At 41.7% G+C, this 26,141-nt stretch overlaps 1 protein-coding gene across 2 annotated transcripts in view; it reads right to left on the bottom strand.

The window, feature by feature from the left end:
* The window catches only part of KCTD9 (potassium channel tetramerization domain containing 9), a 41,850-nt gene that overhangs the window by 11,852 nt on the left and 3,857 nt on the right, over positions 1-26,141 (bottom strand). For both annotated transcript variants that reach the window (XM_060178853.1, XM_007528884.3), the window contains exons 2-6: positions 15,774-15,895; positions 12,253-12,296; positions 6,291-6,387; positions 5,672-5,730; positions 5,344-5,472 (exon numbers count right to left, since the gene is read on the bottom strand). In XM_060178853.1, coding sequence (XP_060034836.1) covers positions 5,344-5,472; positions 5,672-5,730; positions 6,291-6,387; positions 12,253-12,296; positions 15,774-15,895 — 451 coding nt within the window. The remainder of the gene's footprint in view (positions 1-5,343; positions 5,473-5,671; positions 5,731-6,290; positions 6,388-12,252; positions 12,297-15,773; positions 15,896-26,141) is intronic.

Below are 26,141 nucleotides of genomic sequence, written 5' to 3'. Positions count from 1 at the left end.
CATGTGGATGACCCAGATTCAAGTTCAGTCCTCATTGCACCTGATCCTAGATACCTTCCTATACTAACTGATACAGTGCATGTGATTATGAGTATCAGGTTTTTTTTTGGGGGGGGGAGGGAAGAAGGTTTTGATCTCTCTAGGGATAGGAATCGGGCGGTAGCGCAGTGGGTTAAGCGCACGTGGCAAAAAGCCCAAGGACCAGCACAAGGATCCCGGATCCCGGTTAAAGCCCCACCTGCAGGACAGTTGCGTCAAAGGTGGTGAAGCAGGTCTGCGGGTGTCTTTCTTTCCTCCTCTCTGTCTTCCCCTCATCTCTCCATTTCTTTCTGTCCTATCTAACGACAACATTAATAACAACAATAACTATAACAACAATGAAAAAACAGCAAGGGCAGCAAAAGGGAAATAAATAAATATAAAAAAAAGATTACTAAAAACAAAATTCCACTGCAATAACCCAAATGTATTCCATGGGTCATGAGATGAGCACAGCATTCAGATAGCTGTACTGGCCTAACACCACAGCAACCACAGTGGTCGCACCACTGGGCTATTCTCAAAGGGCAGTGCTACTTCAAATTCCGTCTCTGGGAAAAATATAGAGGGCTTAGATGGTGGCTTACCCAGAAGAGTTCACATATTATCATGCTCAAGAACCCAGGTTCAAGCCCCCAGCCCCAACTGTTGGGGGGGCTTCATAAGCAGTACTGTGGTACGGAAGCCCCCTCACCCCAACACTTCTCCCCCAAAACAAAAGAAAAACATGCTGGGAATGGTGGAACCTGGTAGGCACCAACCCAGTCACCCCCACCTCCCAAAAGAAAACCTGCTAAAAAAATACAGAAAAGGGGTTCTAGTGTACCTCTTGGTTTATGATGTCATCTTAGTAAATCGGAACACGTTGGGAAATGTGCTAAAGATTTTTTTTCTTTTTTTAAGTTTTTTAAATATTTATTTTCCCTTTTGTTGCCCTTGTTTTTTTATTGTTATAGCTATTATTGCTGTTGTTGTTGTTGTCATTGTTGTTGGATAGGACAGAGAGAAATGGAGAGAGGAGAGGAAGACAGAGAGGGGGAGAGAAAGATAGAGACACCTACAGACCTGCTTCACCGCTTGTGAAGCAACTCTCCTGCAGGTAGGGAGCCGGGGGGTTGAACCCAGATACTTACAGCGGTCCTTGCGCTTTGCGCCATGTGTGCTTAACCCACTACACTACCGCCTGACTCCCAGGATTTTTTTTTTTTTCTATACCTGAGTTAAATATTTAAAACCTCACGAAAAATCTTATAAACACAAAAGATGCCCATAGAGAACAGCTGAAGTTAATGAGGTGTATATTCTGTTCCTAGCAGTGCAGGCCGAGATTTCAACCTCAGCTCTGCCAAGCACCAGGTTTTTAGTCTTAGAGAAGATACTGAGCTATTGGTATGCTTTTAAAAAACTTCTTCTGTTTCATTTGGTTTAATCCTCCCTGCTTAACACTATTTTATTTACATAACCACTTCATTCTATTTACATAACCGCTGTTAACAAGCACCACCTTCCCTCCAGGGCATTGGTGGATCAGTGATGGAATTCTCGCCTGCACCGGCCCCCTCTCCTTATCATACCCTGATTTTCACCAGTCACTTTTCTCTCCACCCTCTCTGCGTGGCATCCTGTTCCCACCCTGTTCCCACCCTCTCTGCTTGGCATCCTGTTCCCACCCTACTGGGCTAGTATAGTTATAAGGACAAGATTGTTTGTAGTTTTTAGTTTAGTTTAGCTTAGCTTGGTATAGATTGCGCTGCGTCCTGCATGAATAAAGAGATACTGCCTACAGCTCAACCATGAGTCCCAGGTCGTCTGTTACCCATCAGTGAAGTTCAGCCTGACACTGAGCCTTACAGGACTGGGGACACTATTACCTTCCTCACAAAGGGATCAGACGTGTTAAAAGACATCGTGCAACCTCAATAAATGATCACCATGATTATTATGAAAGGCCACACCTTCTGACTCTGAGCATTCTTTTTTTTTTTTTGTTATATCAAATTGGGGTTCATACAATTCATGTTAACTTCATGGGCAAAAAATACACAAAAACTGAACAAGTTCTTAAATTAGCAGAATAATCAGATTGGAGTCAAATTTATTTATTTATTTATTCATTCCCTTTTGTTGGCCTTGTTGTTTTTTATGGTTCTTGTAGTTGTTGTTGTCAGTGAGGTTGTTGTTGGATAAGACAGAGAGAAATGGAAAGAGGAGGGGAAGACAGAGAGGGGGAAAGACAGACACCTGCAGACCTGCTTCACCACTTGTGAAGTGACTCCCCTGTAGGTGGGGAGCCAGGGGCTCGAACTGGGATCCTTGTGCCGGTCCTTGTGCTTTGCGCCATGTGTGCTTAACCTGCTGCACTGCTGCGTTACTGCTCGACTCCCTATTTTTATTTATTTATAAGATACAGAGAGGCAGAAATTGAGAGGGAAAGGAAGGGGTGGTAGAGGGGGAGAGAGACAGACACCTAAAGCACTGCTTCACCACTCGAAAAGCTTTCCCCCTGCATGTGGGGAGCGGGGGTTCAAACCCTGGTCCTTGTGCACTCAACCAGACTGCACCACCACCTGGCCCCAAGAAAGGAGTTCTTGTTTTCAGATTTTTATTTATTATTATATAGAGACAGAGAGAAATTGAGAGGGGAGGGGGGATAGAGAGAGAGAGAGGAGACAGAGAGACATCTGCAGCTCTACTTCACCACTCGTGAAGTTTTCCCCCTACAGGTGAGGACCAGTCCTTGTGTATGCTTAACCACGTGTGCTGCTGTCTGGCCCCCCTCAGTTTTCTCTTCCTTTTTTAAAAAAAAATTATTTATTTTCCCTTATGTTGCCTTTGTTGTCTTTTTTATTATTATTGTTGTAGTTATTATTGATATTGTCATTGTTAGATAGGACAGAGAGAAATGGAGAGTGGAGGGGAAGACAGAGAGGGGGAGAGAAAGACACCTGCACACCTGCTTCACTGCTTGTGAAGTGACCTCCCTACAGGTGGGGAGCCGGGGGCTTGAACTGGGATCCTTAGGCCAGTCCTTGGCTTTGTGCCACGTGCACTTACCCCGCTGCACTACCGTCCAACTCCCCAGTTTTCTCTTTTCTTCCCCTTATGTTGCAAGGGTTATCACTGGGGATTGATACCTGCATAAGGAATCTACCACTCCTGATAGCCATCTTTTCCTTTTTTTCTTTCCTTTTCCTTTTAGTTGATAAGACAGAGAGAAATTGAGAGGGGAAGGGATGGTAGAGAAGGAGAAAGCGACACTTGTAACACTCATGGCTTCACCTTTCGTGAAGTTTTCTCCCTGCAGGTAGAGAGTTGGGGGTGTGGGGGTGGGGGCTGGAACCTGGGTCTTTGGGGATTGCAGCACGTGTGATCAACCAGGTGTGCCAATATACTGCCCCATCCATTCCATTTCTTAATATAATGGGTGTCCATAATTTGAAGTCAAGTGACAACTACAATTTAATGTAAAAAAGAAAGGGGGGGGGCAGGTGGTGGTGCACCTGACTGAGTGCACACAGTACAGTGCAGAAGGGCCCGTGTTCAAGCCCCTGGTTTCCACCTGTAGGGGGGAAAGCTTCATTAAGTGGTGAAGCTGTGTTACAGCTCTCTTTCTCTTCCTGCCTCCCTCCTTTCCTATCTCCCCGTTCCATCTCAACTTCTGTCTCTATTTAAAAGTAAATAAAATAGCAAAAGGGTCGGGGTGGTGGTTTACCCAGTTAAACATACATAGGATGAAGCCTAAGGACCCACTCAAGGATCCAGGCTCGAGCCCCCGCTCCCCATCTGCAGGGAGAAAGATCACAAGCAGCGAAGCAGGTCTGCAGATGTCTATCTTTCTCTTTCCCTCTCTTTCTCCCCCTACCCTTTCAATTTCTCTCTGTCCTAGCCAATAAAATGGAAAAAAAAAAAGTGCCAGGAGCAGTGGATTCATAGTGCCAGCACTGAGTCCAATGATAACCCTGGAGGCAAAAAAATCATAATAAAATAAAATAAAATAAAATTTTTGGGATTATACATTATAATCTTACAATTTTGTAATCCACTATTAATCACAAAAAACGGGAGAAAAATCCTTTAAAGTTATTCTGGATAAAACAAATCTATTTCAAATCTAAAATTAAGGCAAGGTGTGCAGTTAGTTCAGTGTTAGAGCCATGTTCGTATGTGTGAGGTTCAGGGTTTGATCTTTAGTATCACACATATAAAAAAAAAAAGAAAAGAAAAGAAGGGAATCAAGCGTTAGCACAGCGGGTTAAGCACACATGACGCAAAGCGCAAGGACTGGTTCGAGCCCCTGGCTCCCCACCTGGAGGGGAGTCCCTTCACAGGCGGTGAGGCAGGTCTGCAGGTGTCTCTCTTTCTCTCCCCCTCTCTGTCTTCCCCTCCACTCTCCATTTCTCTCTGTCCTATCTAAAAACAACATCAACTACAATAATAACTACAACAACAATAAAAAGACAAGGGCAACAAAAGGGAAAATAAATAAATAAATAATATTGGAAAAAAAAAAAAAAGAATAGGGAGTCGGGCGGTATTACAGCGGGTTAAGTGCACATGATGCAAAGCACAAGGACCAGCCTAAGGATCCCAGTTCGAGCCCCCAGCTCCCTACAGGGGAGTTGCTTCACAAGTGGTGAAGCAGGGCTGGTCTATCTTTCTCTCCCCGTCTTCCCCTGTTCGCTCCATTTCTCTGTCTTATCCAACAACGACATTAATAACAACAATAATAACTACAACAATAAAAAAAAACAAGGAAACCAAAAGGGAATAAATATAAAAAAAATTAAAAAATAATCTAAAATTAGGACTCAATGAATTAGACATATATCCATATATGCAAGAACTGTCTTACCTATATATATCTGTTGAATTTATCTACCTATACAGAATGCTGAATTAGTTTCAAAAATGGAAAAGTTTTGGGGAGTCAGGCAGTAGCGCAGTGGGTTAAGAGCACGTGGTGCAAAGCGCAAGGACCGGCCTAAGGATCCCGGTTCAAGCCCCTGGCTCCCTACCAGCAGGGGAGTCGCTTCACAAGCAGTGAAGCAGGTTTTCAGGTGTCTAGCTTTCTCTCTCCCTGTCTTCCCCAACTCTCTCCATTTCTCTCTCTCCTAACAACGACGACAACAATAATAACAATAATAACTACAACAACAATAAAAGACAACAAGGGCAACAAAAGGGAAAATTTAAAAATTAAAAAAAAAAAGAATTGAAAAGTTTTATACACTTTCACTTTATGAAACTGATTACATTAAGTACAAACAAAACAAAAATCCTAAAGTTAAAATACTGAGAACTTACCCAGCAAATTAATGCCATCATTGACAATGAGCTGTCCGTGACGCAAGTAGTTCAAAATGGGTTCAAAGTACTCAGGGCTTCGGTCAATTAAGAAAGCTCCTCTATGATCTTGCTTATTTCCCCAGACACCTGGATTAACCATTGAAATAAATACAAGCCCCCCCCCCCAAAAAAAAAAAGTTAGAAACTCAGGGCTACACATTTGTCCAATAAGTCAGTAGCTTTCTGTTGTCTTAGAAATTACCGACATCATTAAGAGGAGAAGCTATGCATCAATACAGTTATAAACAGATCACAGAACATACTGGAACGATGTCTTAATACTCACCTTTGTCTTTAAACATGTGGGCCAGCATACTGTCAGGTTCTTTATTCACTAAAGTGCTCCTAAGAAGTCAGGGGAAAAAATTGATTTCTCCATTTGTCTTTAGAAACAAACATATTTAAGTCAAGAGATACTCGATCACAGCTGCTCTCTCAAAAAGATGCATGCTATAGCCTGGGAGGAGTGGTGCTGGGAAACAGAAACGTAATAAGTGGCCATTGATCAAAAATCCCTTCTAATCTGGCACATCCTTTGATTAAGCACTGTCTTACTTTCCTTTAGTCTAAATACTCATCTATCCTTCTTGCAAGCTTTTATTTCACAGTACTCCCAGTTTTCTGACTCCTTGAACTAGAAGCACAATTTCAACATCATTCATTCTCTCTGTGTTTAGACAGTCTGCTAACTAAAACAGTCAATTCATGCTTTTCATATGTTTCTCCTAGAATGACTTATGAACTATTTTTCTACTCTATAAAACTAACTTTATAAAAAGTTTCAGTTTATAGTATATTTAAGCAGTATTTATATATTTTTTAAGGAAAAATCAGCAAATGGAAGGGACAAAAAATTAGTACAAAGTGCCCCATCACCACAAAGCCACAGACATATGCGCACCTACCTTGTAGTTGTGAAATACCGGCCCCCAACATTCAGTGTTAGCCAGTCTGTATGAGATCCTGATGACCCTGCTGGTGGTTTAGAATCTGCCTGAGGGTCTAGAGATGATATGCAGAAGATAATAAAAACCATGAAGACCTGGGGTTTGGGGCAGGTGACAATAGCATTTAAAATTATTTATTTATTTATTAGTTTTGCATAGAGGCAGAGAGAAATTGAGGCAGTGGGCGAGAAAGAACCTGCAATGTTCCTTCAGCATGAGTGAAATTCCCCCAACGCCCCTTTCAGGCAGGAACTAGGGGCTTCAATAGGTTTCCCTGCACTTTGTAACATGTGCACTCAACTGGGTGTGCTACTACTACCTGGCCCCACAAGCATTTTCTTTTTATACTAATAGCACACCCAGGGCTGAGGAGATAGCATGATGGTTATGCAAAGCCTTTCATGCCTGAGGCTTTGAGGTCCCACATTCAATGCTCAGCACCACCGTAAGTCAGAGCTGAGCAATGTTCTGGTCTCTCTCTGACTCATTGAAAATAAATTGAAAACACACACACACACACACACACACACACACACACACACACACACACACACACACACACACACACACACACACTTCTTTAGACAGTTGTAGGATAAGAGGGGTACCATTCCATACACTTCCCACCACCAGAGTTCTGTATCCCATCCCTTCCACTGGAAGCTTCCCTATCCTTTATTCCTCTGGAAGTATGGACCAAAGATTTCTAAACACATGTTCATATACATATATCAAAGTCACTTGGGCAGCAAAACCCACACTCAGAGAGCATTTAAAGCCAAACTAGGTGGTATAGCATTCCCATTAATACCAACAGCTTAACAGAATAGCATGGTATGAGTATCTTTGAAGGAAGAATCTGACAGAAATAAACAAGAGGTTGTTGATGAAACTTAGAATCCAAAGTAATCATTAGGGCAGGAGAGAGAGCACAATGGTTATACAAAGAGATTCTCATGCCTGAGGCTCCAAAGTTCTATCTCCCACACCACCATAAGTCAGAGCAGAGCAGTGCTATAGTTAAAAAAAAATAAGAAAAGAAAAAAAACCAAAGTAATCTTTAAGTGTGCTTTTCAGAGCTCAGCAAATCTATTTGAAAACAACAAAATTGGAGTTGGGCAGTGGCATGCCAGGTTGACTGCACACATTATTATGCACAAGGACCTAGTTCAAGCCCCTATTCACCACCTACAGAGAGGAAGCTTCAGGATAATTGAAGTTGTGCTAAAGGCGTCTCTCTTTCTCTATCTCCCTTACCATTTCAAGTTCTCTGTACTATTAAAAAAAAAAAAAAAAAAGGCCACCATGAGCAGTGGATTTGTGTCTTAGGCACTAAGCTCCAGCAATGACCCTGGTGGCATAAAAACAAACAGCAAAATGAAGGTGGGAATGATATAACTACTTTAATGGTGGTAGTTTTGCAGCAGAACAGAGGAGGCCAGAAATGAACTCCCAATGCCCAGCAGCCAAAACTCTTCAAAGACAGGTCTCCATAAGGACAAAGAGCTGAGAAAAGAATCCATGATGAATAGGACAGAATCAACAGACAAAAAATAAAGGCCTGGGAGTCAGGCAGTAGCGCAACAGGTTAGGCACAGGTAGTGCAAAGCGCAAGGAACGGAGTAACGATCCCGGTTCGAGCCCCCGGCCCCCTATCTGAGGAGAAGTCGCTTCACAGGCGGTGAAGCAGGTCTGCAGGTGTCTATCCTTTTCTCCCCCTGTTTTCCCCTCTTCTCTCCATTTCTCTTTGTCCTATCCAACAATGACGACAACAATAATAACTACAACAATAAAAAACAACAAGGGCAACAAAAGGGAATAAATAAATAAATATAAAAAAATAAATACAGGCCTCTGGATAAAAGTCATGACAGTATAATAGAATCAGAACAAGTTCCTTATCTTTTAACACTTTACAAAACAGAAAAGAAAGTATAGGCTAGTATCACAAACCACGCTAAACATAGTTAAGTACTACCACACATGACAGACTAACAAAATAGAATAAGAAAATTCAGGAATGAGGCTAAAGAACTCATGAGAGTATTTGAAATAAATGAAAAATTCTTATGGAAATAAAGACTTAGAAGGAATAAAGGAATGGGTGAAGACAATAAGTAATGGCCTTAAGGAAAACAGAAGATGAAAAAGAGGAAAGCTTAAAAAAAAAATCAAAAAGAAGCAGAAAGATTTAATAAGACTAATAAGACCAGTAAGAGTTAAATATAGAAGAAAGGTATAGGGGAGTTTGGCGGTAGCGCAGCGGGTTAAGCGCACGTGGCGCAAAGCTCAAGGACCGGGTAAGGATCCCGGTTCCAGTCCCCGGCTCCCCACCTGCAGGGGAGTCGCTTCACAGGTGGTGTAGGAGGTCTGCAGGTGTCTATCTTTCTTTCCCCCTGTCTTCCCCTCCTCTCTCCATTTCTCTCTGTCCTATCCAGCAACAACATCAATAACAACAACTACAACAATGAAAAAAAAAAGGGTAGGAAAAGGGAAAAATATTTTAAAAAAGGAAGGGTATAGATTACCATACAACAGGAGTCCTGAAAGAAAAAAAAATTGAAGCAAGAGGCCAAAATAAATAAATAAATAAATAATTGAAATGACATACTAAATGTCCTACCACTATTTGAATCAGCCCAGAGGATCCTAAGACAGTTTACTAAAATCACTGTGTTATAAAGAGAGAAAAAATCCTTTGAGTGACCTAGGGAAAAAAGTACTTAAGAAAGATGAGGTTTTTTTTTTTTGCATCAAAATTTTATGGCAATACCTGGAAACTAACTCAGTCGTCAAAGCACAGAACTTGTATCCACAAGGCTCCCCACTCACAACCCTGTGACTTGGCTTTTCTTTTTTCTTATATGATTTGAATAACAAATCTTTTTTAACAGTGAGGACATTTATAATATACTTATTTACTTAAAAGAGAACCAGAGCGTCCCTCTGGCAAATGAGATGCTAGAGTTCAAATCTGAGAGGACCTCAATTCCTTGAGTTCATTCTTTATCCACTGCAACACCTTTCAGGAGGCAAAGTGAGGAAATTTATAAAGGAAAGTTGCATAGGAGATGGTTCAGTGGGCAGCGTATCTACCTTGAAGGCATGAAGCCCTGGGCTTGTACCCTGTGCAACTTGAGGGTGACAAAGACAAAAAGAGTGGAAATAGATGGATGGTGGAGCAGTGCTTTGTGCAAAGGCATGTTCACTCTCATCCCCTCAAATATATATAAACATATATATACGTATATATATGTGTACACACTCTCTCTCTCTCTTAAGGCCAAGAGCTAGCATCACATAGGGAATGCCATGGCAGAGGGTTATAGTGTTGTAATGTCTCTCTACCTGCAGGAAAGTTTTACCACAAGTGGTGAAAGTATACATTTGCAATTTTCCACTTACAATTTATTCTGTTCATTGCACCATAAAATGTAGTAGTAATGATGAAGACAGCAGCATGCAGACTATGTCTAGAAGTGACACAGCAGCTAGAAACCTTGCACAGTATTGAAAGCAGTGAATTCTCAAACGTGAGGCCCTGAGTTTGATCTCCAGCACTGCATATGCCAGAGTGATGTTCTCTCCCTCCCTCTCTTTCTTACTTTTCTTAGCAATGACAAAATAAAATCTTAAAAAAAAAAAAAAAGCCAAGTTCCAGTAAAAGAAATCAAGGGTTCTTAGAACAAGCATTGTTTATGGTCTCTGGAGAAATACAAGATGAAATTGTACTTGCTGTTCCAGACAGTAAAAACATTCTAAAATAATAATGCTCTGTGTTTCATGGGTTCAAAATAAGACAATCTGATCATCAACAAATGCAGAGAATGAAAACATACTAAATAATTTTCAATGTAAGGGTCTATCCATTTGGTAAAAATGACCAAACAAACCCTACTTAGTCACTTTTTATTTTGTTGGTTACTTTTAATTTTGTTGGTTATATATACGCATGCAACAATATAGTTACAAGATTATGATCTGCTGACCACTGTTACTGATATTATGAAGATGAAATAGATAAAAGCTGAGAAAAAAAGTCCTTCTCACAATATTAATGTAGAGACAGAGAAGACTTTATACTTTTTTTAAAGAAGTTTTTTTCACTGTCCTTGATTCATTGATTGGATAAGAGACAGCCAGAAGTCGAGAGGGGTGGCGGGAGATAAAGAGGGAAAGACAGAGAGATACCTGCAGCCTTGCCTCACCACTAGCAAGGCTTTCCCCCTATAGGTGGGGACCAGAGGCTCGAACCTGGGTCCTTGTGCATTGTAACATGTGCGCTCAGCCAGGTGTGCCACCACCTGGCCCTTTAACCATATACTTTAAAATTGGCCAACTGTCTGTTTGGCAATCTTGAGAATTACTTTTACTCATTAAGTGTAATTACTATGATGAAAAAAGTCATGAGATTTTTTTTCTATGCAAAAGTGAGTTATAACTTTTCTGACAACCCAATAACTATACACATATTTATTAAAGAATATTTGCCTATTTAAGTCAGGTTCCCCCCCCCCCTTTCTGGTTTATTGGATAGGACACAGAAAAATTGAAGAGGGGGGAAGAAGAATGAGAGAGAGATAATAAATATTTAACAACAGGAATTCTTAAAAAAAATTTTTTTTTAAAGATTTTATTTATTTAGGAGAAAGATAGGAGAAGAATCAGACATCACTGGCACATGTGCTGCTGGGAATCGAACTCAGGACCTCATGCTTGAGAGTCCAAAGCTTTATCACTGTGCCACCCTCCCGGACTACTTTAAAAAAAATTTAAATATTTATTTATTTTCCCTTTTACTGCCCTTGTTTTTTATTACTGTTGTACTTATTACTATTGTTATTGATGTTGTTGTTGGATAGGACAGAGAGAAATGGAGATAAGAGGGGAAGAAGAGGGGGAGAGAAAGACAGACACCTGCAGACCTGCTTCACTACTTCTGAAGTGACTCCCCTGTAGGTGGGGAGCCAGGGGCTTGAACCGGGATCCTTACAGTAAGTGGTCTTTGCACTTTGTGCCATGTGCACTTAACCCATTACACTATCGCCCGATTCCATCAACACAGGAATTCCTACTACTCCTAAGTAAAAGAAACTTAAAGAGCTGTGGTGTTTTTTTTTTTTTTTTGCCTCCAGGGCTCAGTGTCTGCACTATCAATCTATTGCTCGTGGTGGCCATCTTTTTTCCATTGTTGTTGCTGTTACTGGATAGGACAGAGGAGGGAAAGACAGAGAGGGGCACAGAAAGACTGACAAACCTATAGACCTGCTTCACTGCTTGCAAGGTGACGCCCGCCCCTGCAGGTGGGGGGCCAGGGGGCTTGAACCAGGATCCTTGCGCTTTGTACTATGTGTGCTTAACCCGGTGTGCTACCACCTGGCCCCCAGCAGCTGTAGTTTTTAAATTCAAAACCACCCTCTATATCATTGTGACGAAATGTGCACATCTAGAGCACTTTAAGGAGCATGTAAAAGAGGAGGTGTCCACACTAAAGATGATTATATAATTAAAATAAAATTTTACTTTCACACATTCAAAATAGAATCAAAGATCTGAATGCTACCGCAGAGAACTTTCTCATGCTGAACTTAGTTAAGTCCCTGTGAAATGCCTGCCATTTCATTTTCATATTTTGGCAGATACAATGGCTCTTTACAGAAGTCTTTTACTGGGGCCAGGTGGTGGCGTACCTGGTTGAGCGCTCGTGTTGCAATGCACAAGGACTCAGGTTCAAGCCCCCGGTCCCCACCTGCAGGGGGAAAGCTTTGCGAGTGGTAAAGCAGGATTGCAGGGGTCTTTCTGTCTCTTTCTCTCTCTGTCTCTCCTTTCTGTTCTATTTCTGACTGTCTCTATCCAATAAATAAATAAATAAAGATAATAAAAAATAATAATATTGAAAAAAATAAAAGAAGCTACTTACCAATAAATGGTTCCCCTTCACATACGAACAAAACATCATCATCCCTGGAGAAATATAATTTAAAAAGTCATCAGCAAAATCCAGAAATCTCTTTAACTTATCTGTTGACTTTAACTGTTTCTTAAAGTTATTAAAATTCTACATAGGGTTTTTCTATCAATCTATGTTTCATAGAAATTGACTGAACTTCTAGTGTTTTGCTTAACCCCTAACTTAACTTTTCCTTGGGTCTAATTAAAATAAGATCTTGTTCAAGAAAGTGCTTTTGAAATGGAAAAACAAGAAAAAAATCACAATGCAAATTATGTGAATTCACTGTTCTTAGCAACTGCAGGAAATCCAACATTCAAACAATATTAGAGTCGTAGGCAATTTCTCTTTATTGGATAGAGACAGTCAGAAACTGAGAGTGAAAGGGGGAAAAGAGACACCTGCAGCACCACTGGCAAAGCTCCCACTGTAGGTGGGGACTGGGGACTTGAACCTGGGTCCTTGACCACTGCAACATGTGCACTCAAGCAGGTGTGCCACCTCCCAATACCTACCTTAATTTTAACCCTGAAAAAATTACCTATGTTTTCTACTAAATCATTGGCTTTTTTTTTTTTTTTGCTTTGAAAGTGAAGATAAAATTTCCTATTCTATCTGTCAAAATAAAATTGGACTTGTGTATTGCACCGAAGTAAAAGACTCTGGGGTGTGTTGGGGGGAGAGTACAGGTCCAAAAAGGATGACAGAGGACCTAGTGGGGATCGTATTGTTATGTGGAAAATTGAGAAATGGTATGCATGTACAAACTATTGTATTTATTGTCGAACGTAAAACAGTAATCCCCCAATTAAAAAAAAAAAAAAGAAAATTGGAGGTAACTCTTCTGTAAACAGTGACTCACTCACTATACACCAACCACTTCCAAATGTAACCGAGTACATCATACACAATTCTCCTTCCTTGCCTTATCTGTATAAATTAAAGTCAGGAGAGATTGAACTACACACTGTAAAACAGGTGAGGACATTATGTTTCAGAAAGTTTCATATGATCTTAAAGTGTTTCCTTCCTTCTTACAAGTAGGGACTGCGCCACTACAGAGAAAATTAGGTGCACTGAATGATTCATGTAAGAGATGACTATGCACCACCTAAAGGCGAAGGGAATAATGGTCATTTTAAAAAATGTATTTTGGGAGTTGGGCGTTAGTGCAGGGGGTTAAGCACATGTGGAACAAAGTGCAAGGAACGGAGTAAGGATCCCGTTCAAGCCCCCAGCTCCCCACCTGCAGGGGAGTGGCTTCACAGGTGGTGAAGCAGGTCTGCAGGTGTCTCTCTTTCTCTTCCCCTCTCTGTCTTCCTTTCCTCTCTCCATTTCTCTCTGTCCTACCTAACAACGACAACAATAATAACTACAACAATAAAAACAACTAGGGCAACAAAAGGGAAAATTAAATAAATAAAATTTTTTAAAAAGTTAAAAAATATATTTTATTTATTATAATGAGAGAGAGAGAGAGAGAGGCAGAATTCTTTTCCATATATATTTTAAAGACATCTTCAATGAAACAAATCCAATTACAAAGAAGACTAAATAAAAAATGAACCAATGGGACTACATCAAAGTAAAAAGCTTCTGCACAGCAAAGAAACCATCATCCAAACAAAGAGACCTCCTACAGAATGAGAGATCTTTACATGTCATATATCAGAGAGAGAGAGAGAGAGAGAGGACGGGGGGGGGGGGGGGGGGGGGAGGGGGAGGGGGAAAGAGAGAGAGAGCTCAGAGCACTCACTGCTCCGCTGGACTTAATGGTGCTGGCGGTTGAAGCGCATGAGAATCTTTTGCATAACCATTACACTGTCTCCCCAGCTTGGAGTGGGCAATATATTATACAGAAAAGGCATCAAGGTGGGCTAAGCAGTGACATACCCATGAGCGCACACATTACCAATGGGCTAGGTCCTGGAGAACGAACCCCTGCTCCCCACCTGCAGGGGTAGATACTTTATGAGCAAGCAGGTCAGTAGATGCCTTTCTCCTTCTCGATCTCCCCATTTCCTTCTAGTTTTCTCTATCCTAACAAATAAAGTATAAAGAAAAATAAATAAATAAAAATGACTACCAGGAATGATGGATTTGTAGTGTTGGCACCAAGTGACAGACCTGGTGGCAATCAGAACAAGAAAAAAGAAAGGAAGAAAGAAAGAAAAAAGGAATGAAGGAAGGGATGAAAGAAACAAAGAGAAAAAATAAAATCCCATCCTTGGTATACGACGGTCTGGTGGTGGGAACTGTGTGAAGCTGTACCCCTCTTATCCTATGGTTTTGTCAATGTTTCCTTTTTATAAATAAAAATAAAAAACAAACCCATCCTAGCATGGATTTAAACAAATATTACACTTTACATACTGCGGTAATTCAAAGGATTATTATCTACATGCCATCAATAAAAAAAAAAATCTGGGGGTCGGGTGGTAGCACAGCAGGGTAAACAAAGCACAAGGATTGGTTTCAGGATCCCGGTTCGAGCCCCTGGCTCCCCACCTGTGTGTGTGTGGGGGGAGTCACTTCACAGTGGTGAAGCAGGTTTGCAGGTGTCTATCTTTCTTTTCCTCTCTCTATCGTCCCCTTCTCTCTCCATTTCTCTCTGTCCTATGGAACAACAATGATAATAATGACCAACAATGACAACAATCAACAACAACAATAACAACAATGATGAACAAGGGCAACAAAAGGGGGGGAAAAAAAAGCCTCCTGGACCAATGGATTTGTAGTGTAGGTACCAAGCCCCAGCAATAACTCTGGAGACAAGAAAGAAAGAAAGAAAGGAAGAAAGGAAGAAAGAAAAAAATCCAGGGGCCAGGCAGTAGGCACCGAATTAAGCACACATAATGCAAAAAGCAAGGATCCTGGTTTGAGTCCCCAGCTCCCCACCTGCAGGGCAAGTTGCTTTGCAAATGGTGAAGCAGGTCTGCAGGTGTCTATCTTTCTCTCCTCCTCTCTCAATTTCTCTCTGTCCTATCTAACAGCAACAGCAGCAACAACAACAATGGAAAAAAGAAAAAAGATGGCCACCAGGAGCAGTGGATTCGTATGCAGGCACTCAGCCCCAACCCTGGAGGGAAAAAAAAAATCCATGCTTTGCCAGTTAAACATGGTAACTTGGACAGAGCAATTTTAGCATAGCCTAATTGGTTGAGGGCACACTTTACCATGTGCAAGGACCCAGGTTTAAGCTTCATGAGTGATGAAGGACTGTTGTGGTATCTCTCTTCCTCTGTCTTTGTCTACCTCTCTCCTATCAATTTCTGTGTCTACCCAATAAACAAACAAATGTTTTTAAAAGGTTTATATATAAAAAAATAACCTGCATATAATCTGTCCTTAATTTTTCTTTAGGTTCCTTTTCTTGCTCCAAAATTCTTATCCCACCAGGTAATCTAACTAGACAGACACTGCTTTAAAGACATACATCTATCTGGAATATTCAGAAATCCAAGTGAACAAACAAAAAGGAAAGTTACCTGATTAAAGCAATATCATCAATGAGTCCACCTTTCCCATTATACACACTGGTGGCTTTTATGCCCAGTTTACTGCTGGCCACAGACAGCAAATCAGATAATGTCCCGTATACAGCAACCACCTGAAAATACACCAGATTCATTTGAACAACTTCAGAGTGGCTTTTGTCACCCCCAAATTTAAATCACCACACTACAGATGGTTTTCAAGATGTTAAGTGTCATCCTTTTTCTATGGTGCAAATGTTAGTACTTAATAACACTGAAATCTAAAACAGAACACAGTCCTCTATGACTAAAAGCAATCAACAATCTGAAGATATATTAAGCAGTGCTCCAGTCTTGAAGATAGACTTGCACTTGAATTTAGATTCTGATTTTTCTGGAGCTGTCTTCTAATACAAGAGGTTTAACTTTATGCTTCTGTTGCTTTAACCAGGAACAGTCCAAAAAGCTGTACCTCCATGAGGCTGTCACAAAGATGAAGAGTTAACGTGTAAGAGTTTAGCAGAGTTCTAATACTGCTTTTACCTGACCCCTTTGCTAGAGGAATGGTTCTTTAAACAGGAAGAATGAACTACTGTTGACATTTACTGCTTCAACAATAACTCGCCTCACTTAATTCTTTGATAACTATTTGTCTTTTAAGAATTAGAAAAAGTTCTTTGTATTATATTTATTTTATTATCTTTATTTGATAGGGACAGCCAGAAATTGAGAGGGGAGGGGCTGATAGAGAGTCAGAGAAGACATCTGCAACAGTACTTCACCACTCACAAGGTTTACCCCTTTCAGCTGGGGCTCGGCTCGAACCTGGGTCCTTGCACATTGTAACATGTGTGCTCAACCAGGTGCATCACCTGGTCCCTACCTATGTTGTTTTATAAAAGCCAGGTCTCAGCTAGCATTCTGAATACAGCAAATAGCTGGGTTATAATGAGATGATCAGTCCTCTTTCAAATAAGGTACAGTCTGACTGACATAGGTGGAAGGGAGCTGAGACTCTACTTGAAGGTAACTATTTGCTCTGGTCATAACTGTAAGTATTGGTATCACGTAGCTGAGTAGCACAGCTGCACCATCACTGGTTAGGTTCTCAACAAGAAAAGTAGATGGGAAGCTGAACAAGAAGCAGGAGTAGCCAGCTGAGAGCCCACAGCGTCCCAGACAAAGGTGCCTTTGAAATGAGGCTGGGGGCTGGCCCTTTGTGTGTGAGTGACTGCACTATATACTGAGTTCATAGTTTAAAGAAAAGAATTATCATCAGAGTCTGGGAAGAACTGCTGCTAATATAGTGCTGTGCAACCTTTCAGTAGCAGAGAACTTCAGTTCTAACTGTCCCCTCTTGGGAAAAAGGTCAAAGGTTAGATAGCAGTGTTTCAAGCAAGGGCATTTTGAGGAAGTAGGGCTGTAGGCAAGCGCAATTTAAAGGGAAATTGGTGTACAAGCCAGGTGTCCATAAACAGACAAATGGATAGAGAGAAATTCTGATGTATGCGAAAACATAGACAGATCTTAACATTAAGCTACACCAGAGAAGCCAGAAACATACAGGGACAAATGTATGGTTCCACTTATATGAGGTAATTAGGACAGGCACATTCACAGAGGCAGAAAGTAGAATGAAGCTTCCAGGGTGTAATGGGAAGATGGGGAATTAGTGTCAATGGGTATAGAGTTCCCTTCTGGGATGATGAAACCAGTTTGGAATGAAATGGTGGTGACAGCTACACATGCCATAACTGGATTTAGTACCAGTGAACTTTATACTTGAAGTGGTCCATGTAACTTTTATTATGTGTATTTGACTACAGAAAGAAATGCAAAATACCTGGACACAGTATCTTGTGCATAGCAGACGTGATAAATAGCTGAAGCCTGGAAAAAAAATGTGTCCCTGATATTTCCTATCTTATTTATGTATTTCTTCCTCACTTCTCTAACAGCCTGGGATTCTTACCTTTAATGTAGAGACAAATTTCTGGGGAGTAAAAAGAGAAGGTGGTTATAGTACATATGTACTGCAGACATGGGAAGCTGAAGCAGGAGACCTGGAGAAAGAAATCTAAAATGTGTAGGAAGAAGAGACTGACTAAAGCAAATGCAAAACAGCCTTTCTAGTCTAGAAGGTGTCACACGGGATTACCTAGTTCTATTTCAGATGGCACAACATCTAACAAAGTTACAGACACTAGATAATAGGCTAGGGCCTAGGGTACTGGGTACAGGTGTACATGTATCCATAACCAACAGGTAATCATATATCTCAAAGTAAAAGTGCTCAATAGCGCTCCAAGATTAGACTTAGACCTAATAAGCCTGGGTTTTGAAACCAAAGAAAGACCCAACACTGGCCGCCAGCTATAGACCAATTTCTCTCCTCTCCGTGTGTTACAAACTCCTTGAGAGGCTGCTTCTGTCACGAATTTCTCCTCTTACAGAGAAATTCCTATCACCCGCCCAAGCTGGTTTCCGCCCAGGAAGATCTACCTGCAAACAAGCCCTGGCCCTCTCAACTTACATTGAAAATGGATTCCAGAAGAATTTAAAGACGGGTGCTGTCTTTGTTGATCTCACAGCAGCCTATGACACGGTCGGGCACCGTGGCCTCCTGGTCAAGATCTCAAGATGCCTGCCTCCATGGGTGGCCAACACTATATGGTTTCTTCTCCAAAACAGAAGATTCCGGGTGACAAGTCTAGCAGATGGAGACTTGTCTCAAGTGGCCTCCCCCAGGGCTCTGTTCTGGCTCCTACGCTATTTAATATTTACATCAATGACCTCCCAGAAACTTCTTCAAGGAAGTTCATCTACGCCGATGACATCTGCTTGCAACTCAGGCATCAAAGTTCGACATCCTCGAGGAAATACTCACGAAAGACATGTCTCTGATATCTGATTACTGTAAAAAATGGTGACTAATCCCTAGCACCGCAAAAACGGTATCATCTGTTTTCCATCTACACCATGCCTCGGCCTCGCGTGAGCTTAATGTGCAGCTTGGCGATACGAGAATCCGGCATGAAGCCCAGCCAGTCTATCTTGGCGTTACTCTCGATCGCACCCTGTCATTTCACGAACATCTCATAAAAACTGCAGCAAAGGTGGGCGCGAGGAATAACATCATTGCAAGACTGGCCAGCTCCTCATGGGGTGTGAGCGCTTCCACACTACGATCATCATCTCTGGCATTATGCTATTCCACTGCAGAATACTGTGCCCCAGTATGGTTCCGTAGCCCCCATGTCCACTTGGTCGATTCCAAATTATATTCCTCCATGAGGATAATTTCTGGAACCATCCGTTCCACCCCGGTTCCATGGCTGCCAGTTCTTAGCAACATCGCCCCATCAGATATTCGTCGGGATGCGGCATCATCTAAGTTCATTTCCTACGTCTATGCTCGACCGGACCTGCCAATATACGCAGATATCTTCGCCCACCCTGTCCAACGCTTGATGTCTCGTCACCCAATCTGGTCCCCTACGCCTACACTGAACTTCTCTGTTCCAGACTCTTGGAAACAGAGTTGGCAGTCAGCTGAGGTAAAGAACAAGTACCTCATCACAGACCCCTGTAAGCGTCAACCCGGCTTTGACCTAGCATGTTATGATTGGGCCCTCCTCAATCGCTATTGAACAGGCCATGGCCGGTGTGCCGCTATGTTCCATCGCTGGGGAGCCAGAGACGACCTGAACTGCCCCTGCGGCTACAGACAGACTATGACCCACATAGTCAACGACTGCCACCTCTCCAGATTCAAAGGAGGTCTCGAAACTTTACATCAGGCTCAACCTGACGCTGTTGACTGGCTACGGAAGAAGGGCAAACGCTAGAAGAAGCCTGGGATCCTAACAGAAGGCCCTAAAGAAAGCATCATAAATTCCTCTAATCGACTTAGACCCAGTAAGCTTAGCAGTCGACGAGAAAGGCCCAAAGTAGGCAGACCCCATAAATCTAATACAGGTTTTGATACAATAAGTGACACTCAACGCTTTAGCAACTGGAAAAAAAGTCTAAGCTCCTCAGATAAAGAAAGGATTACAAAACTGGATAAGGGCAAGAGACTGGCACACTTAATGATGGCCTTTTTGGTCAATACCAGACCACTATATCATCGGGGGCCTTTGTTAGAGAATCCTTGGATTCACACACAGATAGGATGGGCCTAGACCTCTAACAGATCCCTCTCTTCACCATCAATGTCATTTCCATCAGGAATGTCATCATAAGCCCTCTCACAGGCCACTCAAGGAACTTTTCCTTAGAAAGTAGCAACACTAGGGAGTGCCCCACTTTCAGAAGGGAGGCTGGACCATCCTACCCTGCTACTTGAGGAAGACTGGTCCTGAAATGAGTGTAGCCTAGAATGTTCCCAGTTGTGACCATGAACTTCGAGCTCAGACTGAAGGGACTCAGATGTTACAGGCTCCTGTGCTAAGTATGACAAGACATGGGCCCTGTATCAGGTTGATGGGGTAGATAGCTAATTTTATCAATAGATTTTCTTCAAGTTGGGTTACTGTCTATCCTAATCCAATTTCCTAGTTCTATATTCACCATCAGAACACCATCTTCCCAGACAGAATTTTTTTTAAATTGATCTAATTATGATCGATAAGTCTGTTGGATAAGAGGGGTACAATTCTACACAATTCTCACCACCAGAGTTCCACATCCCATTCCCTCCACTGGAGGCTTTCCTATTATTTATCCTTTTGGGAGTATGGACCCAGGATCATTATGAGGTGCAGAAGGTGGAAGGTCTGGCTTCTGTAACTGCTTCTCTGCTGAACATGGGCGGTGGCAGGTCGATCGATACTCCTGCCTCCAGACAGTATTTTTGTCCAATTCCATGTCAGCTATCAAACTCAAGCAAAAACTACAAAAGTCATGCACCTCTATGAAAATTCCTAAAATAGACTTCCTAGTTTCTTTCTACCCTAAGAATCCTTATCTGCTCTACTCCTACTTTTTGGTTCCTGTTCATTAATCATTTTGTTCTGTTTTATATCTTAATACCTTTCAGCCATGAAGCTGCAGATACTATTATGATTCCATCCTGACTTTCCCTGGCAGATGACCTCACCAATGTGCTGTGGAACCTCACCTCTTAAGAGCCCTACCCCACCAGGGAAAGACAGAAACTGGTTGGGGGTATGAATCAAGCTGCTAATGCCCATGTCCATTGGAGAAGCAATTACAGATTCTGCACCCCATAAAGAATTTTGGTCCATATTCCCATAGGGGGAGAAACGGTGAGGGGAAGATGACTCTGAACTCCAACTCCATCAGGATTCAGAAAGAGATGAAGAAAAAAAGGAAGGGCACTCTGAAATAGTAACAGGTGTAGGTGTGACTTAGAAAGGAAGAGAAGGGGCCTGGGTGGTGGTGCACTGGGTTAAGCACACATAACGCAGGGGGGTCGTTTCACCAGTGGTGAAGCAGGTCTGCAGGTCTTTCCCCTTCTCTCAATTTCTCTCTGTCCTATCCAACAACATCAGCAACAACAATGGAAAAAAGATGGCCACCAGGAGCAGTGGATTCGTAGTGCAGGCACTGAGCCCCAAGGATAACCCTGGAGGAAGAAAAAAAAAAGAAGAAGGAAGGGGGGAGGAGAAAAGAAAGGAAGAGAAAGAAGACAGTACCATAGGGAAAATATATAAAAATATAGACAGTTATAACAATAATAGTCAACCCATATCTGCAACCTTGGGAGAACTTGTAGCTTCCAATGGCGGTAGGCAATGGTGCAGAATTGTACCCATTATCTTATAATTTTGAAAATCGGTATTAAGTCACTAATAAAAATTTTAAAAGTTAATAAAAAATGAAAAGAAAGTATTACGGGGAGGAAATAAGATTCCTCTTTTCAGCAGCTGCAGCAGCACTCTAATTATTTGTTATCACACTAAGAATTTTCTCTTATTTACTCTTTCTTTCTTTTTTAAACTAGGGCACTGCTCAACTCGAGTTTAAGGTGATACTGAGGACTTACGCTGGGTGCTTAGAGCCCCCAGGCATGAAAGTCTTTCTACATAACCATAAAGCTATGTCCCCTCTAGTTTTGCTTCATATATATATATATATATATATATATATATATATATATAATTAAAAAAAAATTATTTATTTTCCCTTCTGTTGCCCTTGTTGCTTTTATTGTAGTTATTCTTGATGTTGCTGTTGTTGGATAGGACAGAGAGAAATGGAGAGAGGAGGGGGAGACAGAGAGGGGGAGAGACAGACACCTGCAGACCTGCTTCACCACTTGTGAAGTGATTCCCCTGCAGGTGAGGAGCCGGGGGCTTGAACCGGGATCCTTACGCTGGTCCTTGCACTTTGTGCCACATGCGCTTAACCCTCTGTGCTACCGCCCGACTCCCATACTTCTTATATTTTTACAGGGCCTTATTTTGTCTAAAATTTCCTTTACCTGGATGCAACACTAACTTTCTTCCTCAACATTATCCCAATTCATCATATTATAACCAAGATCAAGTCACTGGCTGAGTTACGGTTCTGTAGTTAAATATTAGAGCATGCATGACATTTTAATGACTTGTTTCTTATTTATTTACCAGAGCACTGCTCAGCTCTGGCTTATGGTGTGGGGGATTAAACCTGGGACCTTGGAGCCTCCTCTGCTAGCTAGTTTGCCTCCAGGGTTATTGCTGGGCTCAGTGCCTGCACTACAAATCCACTGCTCCTGGTAGCCATTTTCCCCCTTTTGTTGCCCTTGTTCTTTATCATTGTTGTTACTGTTATTGTTGTTACTGCTGCTATTGTTGGATAGGACAGAGACAAATGGGAAGAGGAGGGGAAGACAGAGAAGGGGAGAGAAAGATAGATATACATGCAGACTAACTTCACTGCTTGTGAAGGCCCCCCCCACAGGTGGGGAGCCAGGGGCTCGAACCTGGATCCTTCAGCTGGAGCGCAAAGACCGTGTGCTCAACCTGCAGTGCCACTGCCGGCCCCGGCATGAGAGTCTCTTTGCATAATCATTACACTATATACCCTTCCCTTAATGACTTGTTTCTAAAGAATACAAGTGAGATTGCTTTCTATTTCCATTTGATGGACTGGATTTTTCCTGTTGTTTAGTTGTCTCCAAATAAAGTAAAGGCCATTCACCATGTTCTTACAGCTGATCTGAGTATTTTGAAAGTTCGAGTTCTTTTTTTTTTTAATACTTATTTCCTTTTTGTTGCCCTTGTTGTTTTTATTGTTGTTGTAGTTATTACTGATGTCATCATTGTTAGATAGGACAGAGAGAAATGGAGAGAGGAGGGGAAGACGGGAAAAAAAGACAGACACTTGCAGACCTGCTTCACTGCTTGTGAAGCGACTCCCCTGCAGATGGGGAGTCAGGGGCTCGAACTGGGATCTTTACGCTGCTCCTGGCACTTCGCGCCACATGCTCTTAACCTGCTGCGCTACCGCCAGACTCTCTAAAAGGTCTAGTTCTAAGAGCTTTTTACAACATTCAGTAATGCTTGACCCTTGCCAAGTAGGACTCAGATTTGAGCTTGACACAAGGGAATAAAATGGACAGCACTGTGAGGATAGGAAACAAGTTCCATAGGTTGTGGACTGGTGCTAAGGTCTTGTTCCCTGTCCCTAAAATTAAGAAAGTAAAAAAGATAGCCCCAGGAAGACCACTCAGTAGAGGCAATGTGCATGGGTATAGCTCTAGGTTCATTTCCTGCCGCACACTACACACACACACACACACACACACACACACACGCTCATCATTCCCACTCACCATATTCCAAAGGCTCAACAACCACTATGGCTAGTGGCTATTATACTAAACATCACAAATATGGGTTATTTTTATCATCTCAGAAAGTTCAATCGGACACAGCTATTTGTTTCAAAGAGCAGAATAAAATAATAATGAAACACCTATTTTGAGCCGGAGAAATAGCTCATCGTGTTAAAACACAGTATTATTCACAGTATGCCTACAACTCCAAGGTTCCAGGTTTGGTCCCCAGTACCATCATTAGCCAGATGTGAGCAAGCACTGCTTTGGTTTTTCTCTCTCTGAAATATAAATCAATCTTAAGAAAACAAAAACATGACCTATTTTAATTTTGTTAAGTGTCACTACAACATAGCCATCTACAGCAACAAACTATGAGTCCAATTCAAAATATCTGCCATTTAATGCAGAGGGCTGAGTAATTACCATCTGCCTTTCTTCTCCATTGAAGTCAAATTTGATTGTAAGATAGAAAAACTAGAAATAGTAAGATAGAAACACTAGAAATAGACATATCCTGTGACCCAGCAATTTCTCTCCTGGGGAATATACTGAAAGGAAGTAAATAAAAAAAAATCCTATCTAAAGATATCTATGTAGATCTATGTATGCCTATATTCACAGCAGCATGATTTATAGTAGCCCAAAGCTGAAAGCAACCCAGATGCCCAAAGACAGATGAGTGGCTAAGAAAGCTTGATATATATATATATATGAATATTACTCAGTTGTTAAAAATGGCAAAGTATCCCTTTGCCTTCTCTTGGACGGAACTCGAAGGAATTGTATTAAGTGAAATAAGCCAAAAAGAGAAGGACGAATACTGGATAATCTCACTTAGGTGGAACTTACAAAAGGACAGAAAGGAAAAAAGTGAAACTTGGACTGGGTGTGATGTATTACACCAAAGCAAAAGATTCTGGGACTAAGGGGAAGAGAGAGGGTTGAGAGGGTATTGGGGTCCTGGTGCATGATGGGAGAAACGGGCTTAAGATGGAAGAGTGTTTTGCAGACACTTATCACTGGGAGATGAGAAATTGTACCCATGTGTGAACAACTGTGGGTATACTACAAACCATTAACTACTCAATGAAATGTCTGAGAAAAAAAGAAAAAGAAAATACAGGGAAAACCCTATACACATAATTTAACTATTTTTTAAAGATTTTCTCCCCTTTTGTTGCCCTTGTTTTATTGTTATTTATCTATTTTTAAAAATATTTATTTATTCCCTGTTGTTGTTTTATTGTTGTAGTTATTGGATAGGACAGAGAGAAATGGAGAGAGGAGGGGAAGACAGAGAGGGGGAGATAAAGACACCTGCAGACCTGCTTCACCTCGGGTGAAGCTACTCCCCTGCAGGTGCGGAGTCAGGGGCTCAATGGGGATCCTTACACTGGTCCTTGTGCTTAGAGCCACGTGCGCTTAACCCGCTGTGCTACGGCCCAACTCCTGTTGTTATTGATGTCATCAATACAACATATGTCTGACTCATCAAAAGCAGAAAGAATGTCCCCTTCCCCTCCCTGGGTGAAGACAGTAATCATCAGCATAGAATTAAGATTTATTGGGAGTCGGGCTATAGTGCAGCAGGTTAAGTGCATGTGGCGCAAGGTGCAAAGCGCAAGGACGGGTGTAAGGATCAAGCCCACTGCTCCCCACCTGTCCTCTCCAACAGCAATGATAATAATAATAATAATAAAAAAACAAGGGCAACAAAATGGAATAAATAAATTTAAAAAAGAATTAAAATTTATTTCATAACATACTATGTCTACAGTGAGTGGCGTGGTCCCACATGTGAAGATGGGACTCAGCAAATGAATGGTGGTTGAATCATCCAACATGAGTTACCAAAGGCTTCTGATTTGCATGGAAACATTCTGAAGGTTAAAAAAGCATTGAAGTTTTTAGTTGACATCAGGTCACACGGGAGTCATTCACTGCATTCAGATGTCTGGATCCTTACTTTACCTGCTCATCATCAGCTCTTTAGTACAGGACGTACTAAAAAAAGAACAACTGAGATTTTGAGGCACACAGAGAAAGGGTGAAAGATGTAAGCATAACTGACCCTTTTGGGGTAGTTTAAAAAACAACCCCAAAATGATGATATCTCCGTTGGTATATAACTTGGGTGGACCCTGAGGTCATTATGTTGAGTGAAATAAGCCAGAAAGAGAAGGGCTAATACCAGCTGATCTCACGCATAGGTAAAATCAAGAAGCACGAACAGTAAGGGAAAACAAGGTGAAAGTTGGACTGGATGTGGTGTACTGTGGTAAAGGATTAAGGGGGAGGAGAAGGGAAAGGGGTGTGGCCTAGGGGTGCTGGGACATGATGATGGCGGAGGTTAGGGGACAGAGGATCTTGCAGACTACCTGTTAGGAGGAGGTTGCGCCTATGTGACAACAATTACACTGTAAAATAAACCTTCACCGCCTGGCATCAGTATCGAGAAAGTGAAACAAAGAAAAAACACAGTAGGAAAGCCCAGGTAACGACGTCAATACTTAAATGTTTTAACTTTGCCCCTAACAGTAAGACTTCACTGGGGTATGTCCTCAAATATATACCACACTTGGAAAGAATAC

Source organism: Erinaceus europaeus, chromosome 19, assembly GCF_950295315.1.
Source record: "Erinaceus europaeus chromosome 19, mEriEur2.1, whole genome shotgun sequence".
NCBI lineage: Eukaryota > Metazoa > Chordata > Mammalia > Eulipotyphla > Erinaceidae > Erinaceus > Erinaceus europaeus.
This window is presented reverse-complemented; position numbering and strand designations above follow the sequence as displayed.